The 19,407-nt window shown below is 42.4% G+C and overlaps 1 protein-coding gene across 3 annotated transcripts in view; it reads right to left on the reverse strand.

Annotated features, from left to right (window-relative positions):
* Window positions 1-19,407, reverse strand: part of dusp8a (dual specificity phosphatase 8a) — a 43,368-nt gene that overhangs the window by 21,943 nt on the left and 2,018 nt on the right. For 2 of the 3 annotated variants that reach the window (XM_044018955.1, XM_044018953.1), the window contains exons 2-3: window positions 14,912-15,321; window positions 5,314-5,452 (exon numbers count right to left, since the gene is read on the reverse strand). In XM_044018955.1, the coding sequence (XP_043874890.1) occupies window positions 5,314-5,452; window positions 14,912-15,148 (376 nt within the window). In that variant the 5' untranslated portion in view covers window positions 15,149-15,321. Of the gene's footprint in view, window positions 1-5,313; window positions 5,453-14,911; window positions 15,322-16,355; window positions 17,433-19,407 lie in introns of those variants that run through there. The other variant, XM_044018954.1, reaches the window with a different exon arrangement.

The following is a 19,407-nucleotide window of genomic DNA, read 5'->3' on the forward strand; positions in this document are numbered from 1 at the left end:
CAGGCGCACAACTGCAATCAATGAGTAGTCTCTCTGACCTGCACTGTGGCTAAAACAACACACCTGGAGGCAGAGAAATGGCAAACACATGTGACTCATACACTGTTTACAGAGCGTGATCGATCATGTTAACCTGATCACACTTACATCGACAGGAATTCATATTTATTGTATATCCAGCTCTAGAAGGACCGGTGCATGCGCATGCATGTGTTTGTCACTGTAGAGACTTCCTGCTGGGCTTCTCAAGAAGAGGAAACCAAAAAAGCAAGGACTTTCTGCTGTGTGGAAGCTGATGAAGATGAAGGCATTACGTTGTGTCGCACTGAACAAGCTCTTCGACCACACACACACACACACTGTGAATGACACATGCACACACAAATCAGCGGTATTACCTCATCTCAATAGCTCTCCTCCTCCTTCTGTTTTGTATTTTCTTTTTCTCCCTTATGCACTTTCGAACATTACCTCATGCGTGTCATGCACGCACTACTTCATATGCACATATTCATGCAGGCATGCACACACACAGACACACAAACACTCACTCACTCAAACAGACCTCCTTATGCAGCTCAGTGGAATGTCTCAGTGAACGACTGCATTGTGAGATTCGGTCTCCCACGATTACCTCACCTCTTCAGCTTCTTTCTGATGCACACACGCATGCACACACACACACACACACGCACGCACGCACACATTGCCTAAACAAAGCTTTTCCCCTACCCTTAACCGTTAATGCCTAACCCTAATCTTAACCTAACCACAATTAAAATTTTAAAAACTAGTTTCATGACGTTCAACTGTTGGTCCTGACAAGGTCAGTGTTTATGCCCAAAAAGGTCGTCCAGAGGTAACAAATGCACACACACATATGAGCTGTAGTACAGAATTGCACATAACTGGATTGACCTTTGTCCTTCTGTTGGTACAGTCACACCCTAACCCTAATCAAAGCCCGGGGGAACACTGCAGCTCCAGTGTGTGTGTGTACTTGTGAGAAAGCGAGCACGAGTAAAATTAAATGTGAAGGAGGCACCTTTCATCTCCTAATAGCTGTCATCAGTGTGTCATCGTCATGTCTCGTCCTGTGTGCTTAGGACTGAGCTGATGAGTTAGAATGTTCACTCTTCAGTTGAGAGCGGGAGCATGCTAACCTGCGAAAATAAAAATGTGTCCCACTTACATTCCACACACAAGTCAAGTTGTGTGGAATAACAGTTGATCATCGTTATTTTAATCCAAATATTATAACAAAATAATACAATTTACCTTCAATTTAAAGTGAAGTCTCTTCACCACTGTACATACAATTATTTCCAAAGGTGCATGTTTGAGAAAACAACTGCATTATTTTTTTATTTTAATGATTTTTAAAGATTTCTTGTTATCAACTGATTAATCAATAGGTCTGTAAATAATAAATTGAAAATCCAAATATCATTTTTATTCCACTCACAATGAGATACATTTGAACATAATGAACACAAATGAATTATAAAAGCTTTTCTGTAACTCGGGTTAAAATGATCTGTATGTGTTGCCCTCCATGCTTTCAACCCTCATATCACTCATTTCCTCATTTGTTCCTTTTTTTCCATTTTGACCTACTGGTGTAATGCTTCAGTAATCCTGTAAACAAGTACTGACAGATGGAGCTAGGAAAAGATTAGGAGTCGACAAACTCTGAAAGCATACACTTTCTTGCAAGCACCTTATACTTTTTCCCATTTGTTTACTTTCCTGATTTTGAAACGTTATGTTTCACTGTATTTTCGATAAAATGCGTGAGCTATGAATAAAACACTCTATTATTTTTATCCCCACCTCCCATCCAATTGAAACTATTATGCAACTCTCTCTTCATATTCAGGTCATGAGATCCTTTTACACTCATCATCACCGCCTCTCGCCCTTTTTTCCCCCACTATTTTTATCCTTCATATTTTGTCATAACTATCTCCACAACAATGAGAGAACCGAAGCGATGCATGACAAAGCTACACAGTTGGCACCAGCTAACATGCCACCTAGCTGCACGTAAACAGACAGTGCTGTCTTTGGTTTGGCTGTGTGCTGCAGATTGGTGGGAAACACGCAAACTTTAGACCCACTGGGGAGGCAGCTGGCTCCGACCGAGCCATGTTTTCCTCCTCTACTAAACACACACACACACACACACACAGAAAGAGAGAGAGAGGGGGAGAGAGAAAGAGACAAACACACACGCAAAACGTCTCAACTCTGAAAAAGGCAAGACACATCAGCCTGAGCTCCAATTCAGTGAGATCATTGCTGTGGTTTAAAAAAAAACAAAAAAACAACAACAACAGTCCTCTGAGAGGCATATTTCTCTCACACACACATACACACACTTTCAACAAGAAACAATATAAACAATACAATACATGTATACAAGCATACATGCATAATCCACACATTAACATGCATTTATTCAAGTAACGTCAGCTTCCATATCCGGAGTGAATATATAGCTGAAACTAGACATAGAGGGAGAGTCATTCGCTACCAGGATTATTTGTCTCATTCACAAACACAATGGCACTATTGGGACACTGCTCGCTCTATGACATCATCTACATGTAGGAAGTATTGTGCTCTCGGAGTCTGAGTATTGATAATCAGTGAATGGATCAATTATTTGTCCGTGGTTTAAGGCAGCTTTAAAACGTGAGAAATATAAACCCATGTTAGAAATGTGTGCATCTGCAAGACTATGCACACAACTCTGGGCAAGTCTCAAAAAAAGTAAAAAGACAGAGTAATTATTCTCTCATTCAAAGTGTGCATCCCATTTATGGATTCTTTTCTTCTCTCCTCTCTATCTGACCCTCCCTCCGTTCCTTTCCTCCCATTTTATCCCCACTTGAGTTGTAGTAATGTTGCTGTGTGTACTGTGTGTGAGTGTGTGTGTGTGCAGCACGCATGTGTGTGTGGTCCGTATGCACGAGGATGAAAATAAGTCATCAGACAGATATGAAGTCATTGCAGGAATTATTAGCACCATAAATCAGAGGCTCAGAAGAGGCCGTGGGAGGAGAGGTGGAAAAGAGGGTGGTAGTGGAAGGGGAGGGGGGAGCAGAGGATGAAGGGAAGAGAAGATAAGGAAAGAGATAAGGGAGATAGGGGGATTATTGTTTGCAATTTTATGTCTTGTGAAACACGAAGAATGCTTAAGAGCCAATTTAGGTCAGAAATGCAGGGGAAGGCAACGAAAACCAAAGGGAAAATGGACATGGTGAGAAAACAGTGACACTTACCAATACATATAGTATCTGGATTATATCGTTGCTCAAATAATAGTGTAAAACCCCAAAATATTTAAAATTATGACACTTCAAAAAAAGAAATAATCCAGAATTTCCAGAAATTGCAGCAGTGAAATAAGACTGCCATATACCAACAGGAACCTTAATTAAAGGCTGTTTGAAAAAGGAAAGGCACATAAGTCTATCACCTGAATCCAGACAAAAAAAAGAAAGAAAACATGTTGTCAATGAAGGAAATCCAGAAGTGTCATGCTTTACTCTTGTGTTACTGAACAACACTTTTCTAGTGACCTGTCGTCACAACTCAGACTTGCCTCACTGGTATTATTTCCTCTCTTTGGACAATAATTGATCTTGTCTATCCTATTAATACAAATTTATTTGAGATGCAACTGAAATTCCAGCCAATGCTGCTACTTCTCTCTTATAAAAATGCTGCAGCATCCTTTGACTCACACACAGATACTGCAGCACTAATCCACTTGATGTTATGATGTCCGAATGCATGCATGCAAACATGCACATGCTATGCTGTCCATCTGCATGCGATAAAGTATCAGCTATGTACAGACTCTGGCTGCTAGCTCCACTGACCCTAATAATACAACAACCCAAACAACAGCCAATGCCATTGGCTGACACCTTCTGGGGAATATTCTCTGCCACTGTTGTCGTGGAAACAGCAGAAAAGCGGGGACAGAAATGGAAGGAAAAAAAAGACTCCTCTTTTTTTCTTCACAAATGTAGTGGGAGCAAGTGGAGGAGACTGATAAAGAGGGAAACGAGGTAATCGCTGACAAAGGGTCTTTCACTAAGAAGGGTATGATAAACATAAATGATCAAAAAAAGCAAGGCTGGGGTTTTTTTTGTGCAGATAATGAGAATGTGTGACATGCCTGTGTGTGCATACAGTATGTGTGGGTGTGCCAGAGCATGAACATGTGTTCAGAACATCTCTGTGACGGCAACTAATTGCGGAGCCTGGGTACTTTGAGGCAATCCTGAGCATCTATGAATGACTCATGAAAAAGTACTAATCCCCCAGGGGAGTGAAAGAGCTGAGAGATGGAGAAGAAGAATGTGACGATGTGGGGACGCAGAGAGGAGAGCGCGGATTTGCCCGAGCAGCACACCTCACTGTCATCTTATATCCAATCCTGACTGCAGCAGATTATGCTCTCCTTTCTGCACTGACACTTTTGGGATGTATTCATAAGCCTCTGCTGGTGAATGTGTGTGTAATGTCATTCCCGAAATCGCCGCAGTCGACACGTTATTAACTCAACAAGGCTATTAACAGTCTTGATGGGGCTCAACTATAAGTCTTAGTGCGCTTAGTGGACACTATGACAGGATAATACGTGTGGTAAATAAGGGCAGAGGATTGAAGTTAAGCCTCAGCTTTCTTTCATGATGCTGCATACGAGAAAGACTCCAGGGAAGCTTAAACATCAAAGAGTTGTCAGACAGGCTATGTATTCAGGCAGCATGATTTTATACTTTTATACTTCTCCCTGTCTCCATCACTATACCTGTGAGACAGTGAAAGTCTGTCTACAGCCAGCTAAAAACTAAAAGAGTATACTGTGACAACAAGACGAACGCTTTGTTGTGCTCTCAAGTGACTTTGTTGAGCTCGCTGGTGACACCTGCTGACCAAACTGTGCCATGACAAAGAAGTCCTCCAGCAAATCAGCACTGGCAAGGGGTGGTACACTCATTCCTGTGGTTCAATAAAGGATAAAAAAGGGTGTAAAAAAAGCAAAGGAAAATAAGAGGGGCATCAGCTCGCCACATTCACACCCGTGCTGCACACACTCTCACATCTACTTCCTTTGCTCCATGTTCAATCACTGTTTTGAGTTTCAAAGTTTGGTTGTGTTGTGTGTATCTTTTGTCCTATGTCCTCGTTCATGTAGAGTTGTATCTGTTTTTATTGTGCTGCTTTCATTGTACTGCTAACTTCATAACAAACCATCCCTTGAGGACAACAAAGCTGATATTGACTGAAACATACCGGTGAGCAGGGACACTTTGTGGAAGGTGCTCTCCAACTTTCCCATGAGAATGTGCACAAAGCCATCTTTGGAAAGATGCGCCGCTTCTTTGGAACTCTGGTCATAAACCACCACTTCCTGCTTCCTTCCCAGCTCCACCTGTACAAGGAAGAGAACATACTTGTGTAATTAGTCAATAATAGCACAGTGGAAAATGTCACACTTTTAGCAACAATGAGGAAGACAGAGTTAAATAGGGGTTTTCTCATTTTATGCACACAGAACGAACTATGCACACAATTCTAAAAACTTGAAGCTTAAGGTCAGTGTGATGCATACAGTTCAAATTATTTCCTTTTTGGACCAGAGAAGCGGAACATATTTTCATATTTTTTCTCTTTATCTACATGAGGCCAGGAAGTCGTAACAAGGAAGAGAAGACAAACTTAGCAACAGAAGACTGAGAGTTTTCAGGATAAACACTGGCTCTGTCAACGTCAGTGACTGCAACAGTACGCACGAGGAACTAGAGTAAGTTTAGAGGATGGAATTATGAATAATGCATGAGCACTGTGTGTCGCACCATGCAACTGTGACTTCAGTTTATGCTATACGGATACAGCAAAGAAGCCAGTTTGTTGTAATAGTAGGCAACAATCAAATCAAGGCTGGCTACACTGTATGGGAGTTGGTATCCATCAACGCATGAGCATGATGTCGTTCATGTCAGATTGTGAGACGGATGAGAAGATATGAGCATGCGCCAGTGCATTGTGTGTGTGTGTGTGTGTTTGCAAGAGAGTGTGAGCATGTGATGGTGCACACGCAAACACGCCAAGTGGGCTCGTGTGTGTTGTTCGCCATGTTGTCAGGCAGGCTTTGGTCACATGACCATCAGGCAGCGCCTACTGCAGCTATGAATCACTGCATCATTGAACCGCCACTGGACAGGAGAGGAGAGGGGGAGGAGGATGGAAGGCAAGCGATAGGGAGGGAGGAATGGGAAGAGAGGGTGGGGGTAGTGGAGTAGAGGGGCAGGGAAAGATGGAGACGAGATGCAAGAGGGATGAGAAGGGAAAAAAAGGAAAAAAGAAAAACCTGCAGGGGGATGAGAGGCAGGTGCTGAAGGAAAATAGTAGATGAGAAAATGTCTTTGTTTACCTCAAAAACCATGCTCATCTAAAATGTGCCATGGAACAACTATTTAGCTTCAAGGCAAAACTGCACTCCAAGCCCTTTTTCCATGCTCTGTATGTTGAGCAGAATACAGGTACGATAGCACATGGTATACCAAGAGACACAGTGTACAATGAGTGTGCCTGATTATGCTTGTGCTTAAAGAGCAGGTGTAATGAAGCATCTTGGCCGACAGCCATGCAGGTGATTCAGACAATGTTAGTCTCTGAAGTCTGGTTAGATCTGATCCAATGAAACCCAGATTAGCAGTACTGACCTGTGTCAAACACTATAACTGACATGGCAGCATGAAAAGAAGAGGCAAAAATTCTGATCTGCAGCATCGTGGATCAAATGTTTGTCATGGAAACACTTAAAAAGGGGTCACCACTAATATTTCATTATTAACAGGGGACCTTTGTTGAATATCACTCAAATCAAGGTTCAAATTCAAGCGCCTTCAATGTCCATTTAAATTTTTTAGCCCCTTACAGCTGTGGTAATTTACACATTTGTAGATAAAATAAAGTACTCCAAATTATTATTTAAATGTTTAAATCACATTAAAATATATGGTGTTTTGAAAAAAAACACTGCATTTTAAAATCTGTAACCTGTGTGTAGGTATCTAAGTCAGTGTTAAATACACTAAATGTTTACCTCATGTTTTCTTACTTTACATGCCAATCCCAGTAATTCCTTTTTCATCTTCATGTCTCCTTTGTTTTTAAATCCTCCACACCCTCCATCTTTACTGACCCTGGATAATTTTGGCCAATAATCCTAATGGGATCAGAACTAATTTGGGAGCTCGATGTCCGAGTGCGAGGATTAAAGACTGCACGTACAAATGGACACACCACACAGAACACACCCTTGTGTCGTATCCGTCAGCTGCACAGTGCAGTAAGTTTCACTTCTGGAGTGTAGACAGGACAAAAAAAAAGAAAAGAAAAAAAAAAGAGTGCTACAGTAAAAATAGAAGAGTTAATCAGTCAGTTACTCACGGTCGGAGAAACAGTGGGTGATGTGTTCAGGTTCAGCAAGACAATGAGTCATTTATGCCTGCTGAGCAATTTAAAAAGTTACATGTTATGTGCAGTGTATGTGAAACTGAATTATTGTCTCTCTGTACATCCTGACGAGTATTGAAGTTACGTGTATAGGGGTTTTATGATGTGATGCTGATGTTACATTACAGTAAAATCCAGCTGAAAAGAATACACTGAACTCAATTAAAGTACTATTCCATCACTATGGTTCACGCAATCCATTATGAACCTAGAGACTAATTTAGTGTTTTAGCTTATCTCACAAAATTCAAACATGTGAGCTGAAGAGATTTTTTTAGAGGATGACCGATATGTTTCTTTTCTGTGGGGACGTCGATCTTTGTAAAAGCTTCTTATTTCCCTGTATTTGAGAAAACATAATAGTTTCACAACAACAAATGATACACATAATTGCTTAACCTAACACTGTATCTTCAATCTGCATACACAATATGACAAATATAATGCCCTAACTTTTGCCGAGAAAATCATCTAGCAGCAAATATCAAGTATCTCAGAACACAAATGTGTAAAGACAGATACATAATAATATGTCAATTAATTAAATAGTAATCAGCTGATTATTAAAAATGGCTGAGCGGCAGCAGCAGCGGAGCAGAGGAGCAGAGCAGCAGCAGGCTGCCATCCCTCTGCAGTGCTACAGCATCACTACTGTTACTACTGTACTGGTCCAGGTGCTCTGACGCATGCACATTGCAGGTTAACAAGGCATGCCCCTAGCAGAAAGAAAGACAGAGAGATGGGAGAGAGAATGGAGAGAAACACATGAATGAATAGGAAAAATGAAGGGAGAAGAGAGTAAGGAGAGGAAGAACTAGGATCAAGAGGTAGATTCACAAAGAGGGAAGATCAGCTTTAGAGAAGGGGATAGAAGGGAGGAGGAGAATGCAAGGAGGGAGAGTACTGCTATTTTAAACAAAGAAGATGTTGCACAAGAGATCTCTCCATCTCCCTAACTAACTTCATGCAACATCTGCAAGTCAAAACTTGGCCTTACTAGCCTCGTTCCCACCAAACAGCACAGTAGAGCTCAGCTCATCATGGTGTGGTTTGGAATGGAGCACTCTGATCTGACTTGTGTTTCCACTGTGTGGTGTGAGTGGCCAAGATATGTACATTATGTAGCTATTTACGTAATGTGCACCAGCTATTTAAATAGTGTGAAATCATACCAGTGCCACACAGCGTATCTTGCCAATAAATTCCTCAAAGATGTACAACGCAACAGTAAACAAAGGGCAACAACAATGGAGGACATCCAGCATTTCCTGTTGTTTCTTCTGGGCATGTGGATGTTTATCGCAAGACAAACTTTGCTGCAGAGAAGGCTGCAGGCTGAAGGGGAAAACACTGCTGTTTCTCCCTGCTGTCACACGGAAGTAATGATTCTCTGTCGACAAATCGAGGACTGCAGAGTGTCTAGTTCAACCCTTTAGGAGCCTTACCACTGTGTATGGTACCCTAAGAAGTGTGCCAAAAACTGTATGGAACTCAAATGTATGGAGAGGTTATTTTGGTATGAAAAATGCGCATAATTGCGTACCATACTGTACTGAATCAAAATGTTGATGAGTCTAAATACTCAAATAGTCCTGGTCCACAAAAAAAAGGCATCTGTGGATGTGTGGTAGCACACTAGCACTCGTAGGGTAAAACAGGGTAAACCAAGGATTTCCCTGACCTCAGCAGTGCTACTGACCAGTGACGAGGTCATGTGCTGAGCGGGACAGAGTGTTTGTTTATGCGTAAACTGTCCTTTGACACAATATCAGCACTCACACACTTACACACACATTCACCCACAATCATGAAGCACAGTCATGGTCCTCTCACAGTGTCCTCTCTGGGATTTCCCACAATAAAACGAAGTCAAGCATAGTACAAAAAGTGTTTTCAGCTCAGAATGAGAATATAAAGCTGCACCGAGCCTGAGAGCAAACACAAGAGAGAAGCGTTTACAACATGTAGTACATAACATTCTCACAGAGGACCTGCTGCAACACGGCAGTGACCTCTCCTCGCCGGTGAACACACATAGAGTGTGACATATATGACTCTCCACTGTAAAGACACCACCTCAGGGACAGATGATGTCACTGACTGGCACTGACAGCTGCCACTTCCATGCATACTTCAGTAGGTGCGATGTATGTCATGAAGTTCCTGTACTCATATCCTTAGGAGGACCAAATACGAAATAGGGTTTAGCGTTACGTTACAGGTTTAGCAATACGTTGAGGACGAAGTTTGCAAGTTAAGGAATGAAGACTATCAGCAGAAAGTACAGTATCACAGCCGTGTGTTTGGGGGGGTTTAAGACAAGGATGTGAAAATGTGACACGGTGGTGAAAGTCCCCGATGCCTTGGTGCGTGTCATCACTGATCATTTCAGAGATGCGGTCACCTGATCTGGTCACTGCCTTTCACCCCTGACTGGCAGAGGACCTTTGACATGCATATTTACACACCAGGGCCCTCATAGGTTACACATTCAGATCTGGAAGCAAGTAATGCCTTTACTTGTATACTGTGCAGTTTTGTCTGTCCTCATTAAACGCACATGAACTAAACTGTTGCATAGTAAGAGCACATGTATGCTGTAGATCCGGTTATAGCACCCTCCTCACTATTCATAAAATGAAAATCAACATTATTTTATTTGTAAATCATTCATCTTGGGGTTAGGGTTTTCCTCTTGAAAATACTTGACATACATGCTACTCCCACTCCAGACTGCAGTATGGGTTATGTCTAGAAGTATACACAGAATATGAGTGTGTGTCTGTATCAAACAGAAGGATCTTTAAAGCAAACAATGATTCATGCCATGACCTCATTAAACCAAACACAGGACATATCCTGCTCTGCAGAAACAAATCCCCACCAGCTACTCTGACTTTGTTTGTACTCGGCAAAAGGAAAAATGTGAATGAAACACAAAAAATTCCCAAAGTTTGGCCCTCAGGGTAATCTCGCAAACAATCCATGTGAGTCACTGAGTTCCCAGCTTGGCTGCTACTGTCAAGGCAGATGACACATGAAACCCCCACGTGCTGTCCTTAATTTTGAAATAGTGCAACGTAATTACTGGAAACTTCTGCATTCACAACAATGGACTAATAAAAAACGTGTACAGCGTTTCAAACGTTTTCCACCAAGGTGTGTCTTTACCCTAAATCTGACAATATCAGGCAATGTCATTGTGTCAACACTCCACAAATTTCCCATCATGTACATCATTGTTACAGAAAACCCCCTTCATAGGATGTGTCATCAACCAAACCTGTGCTGTGCAGTGGGAGACTAATCTATTCCTACCAAGATCGCAGACAAGATCATAGACCCATCGTCATCTTCCTGGTAGCCGTTACCACTACACAACACTAGACTTAAACTGCTCATTAATAATTTATCACACTTTAAGCCTAACTAGAGTATAATTACTGGTGGAATACCTTACTGTACCAATGCATGACAAATTAAATGACTAAGTACTACTTCTATCACACAGGCGGGACACTACAGAGCTTGATGCAATTATGAACTGACCTATTATCCATTAAACCTGTAGTGTGTAACGTTTAAACGGAACTATCCAGGATTGTTACCCTAATTTAACAGCTTCGGAGTCTTTGTGCTGGTTTGTTGCAGGGTTTGTTGTACCCTACCGGTACATCACTTTTCTGTCAGTCAGCATATTGATTTCTTGACTACTTATTTCACCGCTACATTCATTTATTTAATTTTGGCTCTGTGTACTGTGTGCTTAACAGTTTTTGTAGCAGTTTGCAGAATCACTAAACTTAAAAAGGATGCTGAGTGAAAACACAAGAGATAGGTCACATCTGGATGATGCCAAATCCATTTATTTGGGTCAGTATGGCCATCCGGTGAATTTCTGGCTCTAATTGTGTCCTCCGAGTAGTCTGGGCTTCACTCTACTACTCGGGGTCTCCATTCAGCTGAGGTCTGGACTCCAAGTCTGGAGGCAGGATCTAGGGTGCTTCCCCAGACTGACTGCTTGTAGTGAAAACCTCTGGTCCATCTGTCAGGCCTGCCTGGCAGACTGTCCCCGTCACAGCAGCAGGGATTAGCCAGGCTTAAACCAAGAAAACAGCCACCTGCACTGCTGCCTGTCAGAAAAGGCATGAGGAAGGCCAACTAAGCCTGCACCATCCATTTACCATCAGAGGTCCATTACCACTCAACCCATTGTACCCAGCTGTCTCTGACTGACCTATATGAGTAGACAGCATTAATAAAGAGGTTATGGAGAGATGTAATGTGAAAGGGAGAAGAAAAAAGGGCACCACATTGATGGCTTTGGTGCTGGTCATGGATGTTCATTCAGCTGAGTTAACTGACACTTCTATGAAAGAGGGTGAGTGCAGCACCTTGGGGGATGCAGGCTATTAGTGTTCAATGAGATATGAGGTGGGAGGCAGCAGCCCATCCATGAATACCCACAGAACTGCTCTCCTACTTCCTGCATTCACTTCCCCAACAAAGAGCCACAATGGTGTCCTTTGCTGTCTTGGCTGACTGAGACAGCTCTTGGCGATGCTCACAGCTATGTGGGGGGTAGAGACGATGTGGTGTGTGTGTGTGTGTCCGTGCATGTGTGTGTGTGTGTCTAAGGGGTTAGCTAGGAGCGGGCTTTAACACCACACAGCCTGTCTGCACGTGCCTAGCCTGCGGCCTGCCAGTGGCCACACAAAAGGGATGATGTCATGCTTAGCCAATAACAAAAGAGTCTGAGTCCGTTGGGCCCTCCCCTCTCACCCAGCTAGTTCCAGCTTTATCCAGCCTAGCATTAATCGCAGGCCTTATCCTCTTTACTGGGGGTGGGAAATGGATAATAACAAGGCTGCCACAGGGCACCAGGCGCACAGAGGAAAAGGAGAGTACAAAAAAAAGAATAAATGGTAAAGGAAGAGTGAGCTGTCATGAGACTGAAAGTGAGAGAAATCAGGAGGAAGCATGTCTCCACAGGGTGCCACAGTGTGAGATCTGCCAACCACAGGGCCTCCACACAGAGAGGAACCCAGCAGACTCAGCACAGAGACACACTCACATTTACAGTATTGACTGTAATAATGAAACGCTTGAAACATCTTTTTATTCAAACTCCAGGATTTCTCTTAATGCGTTTTTCCTTGTCTAAATCTCTCAGCAGTCAACAGTAGTTCATGCATCATCAGAGCCCATCGTAAAACCATTTTATGCTGAACTGAATGTACTGGTTGAGGTGACTCACATTTTCAACAGGGCCTTGTATCCAGGTAAATGTAACTCAGAATCCTCTGACACAAGGTTTTTACACCAGCTAAAGTGGTAAGTTTTGTGTGAGAATAATGGCATGTGGGTTTGACAGCCAGAAGCCCCTGCAATAAAGGTGTATTAAAACTAATTGTAATAACAGAGTCTATGAGAAACAGCAGATGCATGGTGACTTTCAGCCAATATACCAATTATACAGACGCTATTAGCTGCACTTGAGGTCATTTGACTTGAGAAACTAACAAAAATCCACAGTTCTCATCCATTTTACCATCTGACCATGTGGAAAATGTCAGTTACCTCCATCTATTAACCATAATCCAACAGCAGTGGCAAAGCAATAATCTACAGCAATAATATAAATTTATTGGCCATTTGACGGACAAGGCGTGTTTTTGTGTGATTAAAGTTCTCTCGCTGTGAACCAGATGGAAAGAGAGAGTCAGTATTTCAGCTACTACTCTGGGACTGATACAGTATCTATACGGCAGGTAATAACTCACTGTCAAGTCGGATGCTCCAACCCGCTCCTGGCAACCAGGAAGTAAACAACAAAAACAAAAAGCTGTAGCATTACATAGACTGCCATTCAAACCCACAGTGTCACACCTATGAAAAAGATTTCACCTGCTGTGTGTCATCAACTAGTGTGTGTCATCAACAGATTTTTATTGCACTAGGTGTGCCGTGGTTAAAGGTTCAACATAAACCAAATGCCTAAAAATAATTTGGTGAATGTGTGCAGCCAGGAGGAGGAAACACTGCAGTTCTGTTGCTGCCGTGTTCGTCTAGTCATGTGAAAATGTTGGGTGATATCTTGTGCACACACAAACTACATGAGGGCACAAAACACATCTCATACGCGGTCTCAAACCCCCCATCCACACCCTGCACTTGGGTTTCTCTTCTCAGAGTTCCTTCAGTTTCACACAGTGACTAAAAATACAGGAGTCAGCATACCACAGGTGGACAAGCTGTGGAAAAAAGGCTGTCATATTCAGAGGAGAAGTCATGGAAAATGACAGGATCCAATTTCAGGGCCACTGATAAGCAACAAACCTACAGTAAGCTGGCCTGCCCGCCAAATATAGCCCCCACTGATGTGTTGCAGGAAGGGGCCAGAGAAGCTCAATTCAGAACCACAGTGGCAAAACATGGTCCAAGATACCAATAATATCACGATACAAGGAATCTGTGATGATCAATATATTGCAAGACAATCATATAGTGATATATCACCAGTAGTGCCGCGGCCACGGTAAAACTGCCAGGGACTGTTTACTTTAGAGCGCCTTAATTTGTTATTTAAAATATTGATATTTGCCATGGCATATCGATTATAGTATTGCACAAAGAAAGTCGGCGATATATCACCAAATCCATATTTTGACCCACCCCAAGTGGTGCATGCATCAGGCTGTTGGAAATGCTCACAGAGAGATGGAGATGTTAGAGGGCAGCAGCAGCAGCACGCACCTGCTGACTGGGGCGCTGGTGTCTGAAACTTTACAATCCAAAATGCCCAACAAACTCCTGAATGTCACTTTGTTCATTTGTTACCACCGACAATGTTTTTGGCAACGTTCCAAGCATAATTCAACAACTTAAAGAAGGATTTGGATTAAGTTTTCTGAAGACGTAGGCTATGGTCCAAGGAAGAAATTAATAGATTTTGGTGCTGATCCAGATAAGGATATGATTTTAGACTTTAAAAAAATATATAATAACCTTAGAAGCAAGGTATTTTGTCAAAAGCAGTCACCTCTCCATATTTTGTGCTCCTATGCTGATTCTGCTAAAACAAGCCACGTTATGCTAACTCATTCTATAAATATCCCAGTTTTCCACCCTCATTTACATGAGGACATGCTAGGTTTCTCTAAATCCCAAATTCAGCTTGGCACTGATGTATTTTTGAAGTCAAATTGTATCTTTCCCTTGAACACAGTGGTTGGAGTGCAAAACTCTGAAGCTCCAGCCACATGCACTCTCTCAATCCTGCCATACAATACAGTAGATAAATCCATGAACAGGGCATTACGTCCTAGCACATCACAGAGCATCACCTGTATGCTGAGCTTTAACTTACCTTCACTTTGCCATTAGGTTGCAGCAGCTCAGTAACAGACACCTTGTCCTGCTGCAGTCGCCTCTTCACCAGCTTGGAGCAACAGACGTTGATCGCGCCTTGCACATGTGAAGCATTGTACTCAGAAAAGGTTCTACTGTCGATCACCAGCAAGCGGCCTGTTCCTCTCTGGATGAGGCTCGCCAGGCGCTTGATGTCCATGGCGCTTCGCTTAGTTGGCCCTTTCTCTCCTGCCATGACGTAGCAGAGGCTGTGTGGTAACCCTGGCTCACAGACGTGGGGGTATTGAGGGGATGGGTTGAGGAGGAAGAGGGGCAGATGAAAGAGGGAAAGGAAGAGGACGGAGGAAAGGAGGTGAGGTCAGTGGAGGAGGGTTAACACTGGAGCAGGCGCTGATAGATCCATGGTGCCTGGAGGAAGAGGAAATAAAGAAGAAAATGTGAAGATTAAAACTGTCCCACTGCTGAAACTACAGTCATCTACGTGACAGTCAATGGCTTGTTTATTAGATTAACAGCTGTACATCAAGCTGTGATATTCAACACTACAACTGCCAGTTTTCAGACATCAAGGGCATGATCACCTCTCGCCCTGAGCTTCAGTCCAATCATGCCAGCGCCATGAACAGAGCAATTCAGACCCAGCTGCTATGTGACATTGATGGATTAGGAGCATAGCTCTCTAAATCAAAGGCTTGTGCAGGTTGTATTTTTATGCATTTGTCTTATCTTTAATTGGCAGAATTTGAGAACACAAAAATAGCTACAAAGGTAAACATGAATAGAAATGTTATTTAAAGACCAAATGGATAGTCCACAGGGATTCATCATACCTGTGACCTGTAGACTGAAGTCAGACATTAATATATTATAATAATAAAAAGACACCGTGTGCATGTGTGTTGATAGTGTGTATGAAGGCTAGTTGTTGTGGATCAAGGGTCTCTTGCACAGCAGCTCATGAAACAGGAAACTGAGGGCGTGAGATAAATTGAGCCAGGGGAATTCAGAGAGCAGGTCTGGACACAGGCAAAGGGCCTATGTGTGATATCCCGTGTATGTGTGTGCGTTGCAGTGAGCTGTCCATACACCTGATGGACTGCCTCCTCCCACCTATTACCACTAATAACTGTGATCTTCCAGGTGCTCGTGTTGTCCACAGCATTTGTATATTTAACATGAGATGAGACACAAACACTTGTTTGAGGGTTAAAGATCAATGAGAATGTAAAGGTGTGGGTGAAAAGGGCTACACTGGACCACGAACAGTATACAGGGGATGGAAAAAGGAAAAAAAAACAAATGTGTAGGATGGTAACCACAGTCTTGGCCAACCAGGTGTCATGCGACAAGTGAGAAGGTCACAATGTGAATGCAGTCGCGTTGTTTTATTCATCTACGGGCACAAGGTGTCATGAAAAATGAATGGGCCTCCTCTCACTTACCCCAAAGCATAAACGGAGGTTTAAACCTCGGTTGAAAAGGGAGAGTACGACATAGAGGGACAACAGAGAGAGTTATAAAAATTAGATGGCATAATACCCAATGAAAATACAGTGAGAAAATAATGTTTCATGACATTTATGTGGAGATTAGATTCTACATGCAGCAGAACAAGAAAAACACTTTGCACACCAGAACAGTAATGACAGGGTGGGCGAGAAAATCCGAGTCAGACAGTGGGAGAAGTGGAGAAACTGTGACCTCTAAGCAGTTAGTGTGTTGGGAAAATGTCCAGGTAGCTGTGCTGTTTTTCACCTCTGTTCTGACACCACCAACAGGGAGGAATTGCAGGGAGGGAGAGGGTAAGGAAGGGGAGGCTGAAAGATGTTATTCAGCAAGGATTTCTCCAGCCTAGCAACTCAGCTAGTTTAAGGTAAGGGAGGGAACAACTGTGAAGACGGAGCATGGAGGAAAACAGATGAGAGAAGAGGATGATGCTGTGTACAAGAGGAAGACACAGAAAGGGAGGAGCCAAGTGACAGGGAAACTGCTTGCATTCTCATAAACTTGTTTCATGATGTGGCATGAAATGTGAAAAAACACGCTGCAGTGAAAGCAGCACCTTTACCCTACAGATGCTCAAAATAATCACCTTCTGTCACACTGAGTCATCGCAGGCTGCTGGACAAACCTGCACATACCATACGTACATCTACACGCACACATGCCGTTCCTGCCTGGCAACCTGCCTGATGCAAGGGCAGAGACACAGAAACATGGAAGAAAGCCGAGCAAGACAGGAACAACTGAACTAAGAACACAGCTAAATTGCTGCTAGTGCTGCTGCTGCATGCGGTAAAGACATGGGTGTGCACCAGATACAGCTAAGCTTGTGACAAATTTTGGTTGAATCAAATACATAATGGTTTAAATAAATGAAGACTACGTAACACATATAACTTCAATATCTTAGTGACATTCGCTCACTTTTCCCAGCAGCCCTTCTACAGAAATACTCAGCCTTGTTGCAATGCCAGCGCTCTGCTAACACAAACAGCGCCTGCCACATTATAACGACCTGCTCTATCACCTGTTATACCATACCTTATACGGTGTGGTGCCCTTTAGCCGAGTGGCTAACAACACAGCTTCCAGAGGTCTGACTCTTTCTCTCGGCTTTAGTCTAATGGCGACTGCTCCGCCACTTGCACGTTTTCTCTCTGAATCCTTCTCTCTCTATCACTCTCTTTCTTTCCAGTGAGCGGAGATGGGGAGGGGAGGAGTGTGCAGGTTTACATATGTGGTGATAGCGAGGAGAGACTGGTGCTCTGCATCTTTCTGCACTGCCGGACAATGATAGTGTGGTCACCTCATGCTGTGGACTTGTTTGTGTGCAGAAGCAGAAGAAATACATGATGGACAATGTAGAGAAGCATCATAAACCTGAACTAAAACCATCTGTCCTCCTCCATCTTGCATCCAGGAAGGAACAATACAGAGCAAAAACAAACAAGCTCCTCCAACTAAAATATGCAGCAGCCCGGAGCTTGACTATGGCTGCACGGAGGAAAACAAGCTGAGGAGAGAAAAGCAGAGAGACAGAGATGTTGTGAACCAGGCCTGGAGCAGATTTTGCTGTTGCCATGGAAACAGCCCTGTTGGGGTGATCGAGGGGGCACAAGGAGGATGATGGGATGCTATTGGTGCTGATGCTGGATGAGGAAAAAAGAGTGATGGAAATTCAAAGTGACACCAGTGCACACCTTGTGTAATAGATTCTGTATGACTACACTGACGTAGGGCTGCAACTAACGATCATTTCCATAATTAATATTTCACACTTGTTTGGTCCATTCACTAAAATGATCCAGTTTTAATGATTTATTTGTTATATGGACCAAACAAACCAGGGAATATTGACATTTAAGAAGCTGAAAAATCAGAAAACGTGTTTTAATTCTTAAAAAAACAATCAAACCAATTAATCGATTATCCATATTGTTGACGTTTCATTTAGTAAACAATTAATAATAAATAATCATTGCAGACCTACACTGAAGTATGCTGTTCGTTCAACTTACAATAAATAAGATAGTCTTAAGTTGTACACATGCTCAGAGATAAAGACAGACAAGGTTGGGCACTTCATTAAACGTGGAAAAATGTAGTTACACCTTGACTGTTGGATGAAGGCAGAAGAACCAGATTAACTGGTCAATTTTACAGGATATTTTTATCATCTTGTTGGGCAATGATACTGTAACTAAAATGCATGTGTGCCAAAGTCATACAAAATCATATCCAATCAAAAAAATGACAAAATATAAACTAAGCATGACTTCACGTCTACTCTGCTCCCATATCTATAAAAACATGATTATTATAATCATTTTCATATGTTAGCTAATTATCAGCCTCAATAATCACCTGTGGCCACAATATAAAGTTGTTTCTCAACTCCATACTTTTTAGACCATAAACACACCACAGGAGCACAGAGTCAGTGCCACAATCTTTCTGCAAAGATCATCTTGCACTTACACACTGTATGTCTCTCCACAGCCACAACAAGGTTCTGAGCTGGACGACAACAGCATCACCAGTTGCTCAATATCAGAATAAATAAGTTCTAACCTACTTCCAACTATTTTCACCACTGATTAATCGGCATATCATTTTCTTGGCCAATTTTCTAGATTAATACTTCGGTTAATTGCTTGTTTTTGCCTGTAGTGACTGAAGCCAAATTAAAAACACAATTAAAAAGCAATTTGGAGGTTGGAATTGGAATGCTCTTTGCAATTTGGGTAGGAAACAAAATTTAATGGACAATTAATCTAATCGATTTGGTGTCTGAACTATATCTATCTATCTATCTGGTGATCCTTGCCCTTCAGAACTTGGGACAGCGCTCAGCATCTTTAATTACATCAATCGGATCCTCTCTACGACTGACTGAAAGAGACAGAAGTAAAACAGTAACCGTGATAATATTATCATTGAGGGGAAGTGTAGACTAACCACTGGCAATGGAAATGGGATTATCCCCTTTTT

This window comes from Solea senegalensis, unplaced genomic scaffold (assembly GCF_019176455.1).
Source record: "Solea senegalensis isolate Sse05_10M unplaced genomic scaffold, IFAPA_SoseM_1 scf7180000017798, whole genome shotgun sequence".
Taxonomy (NCBI): Eukaryota; Metazoa; Chordata; class Actinopteri; order Pleuronectiformes; family Soleidae; genus Solea; species Solea senegalensis.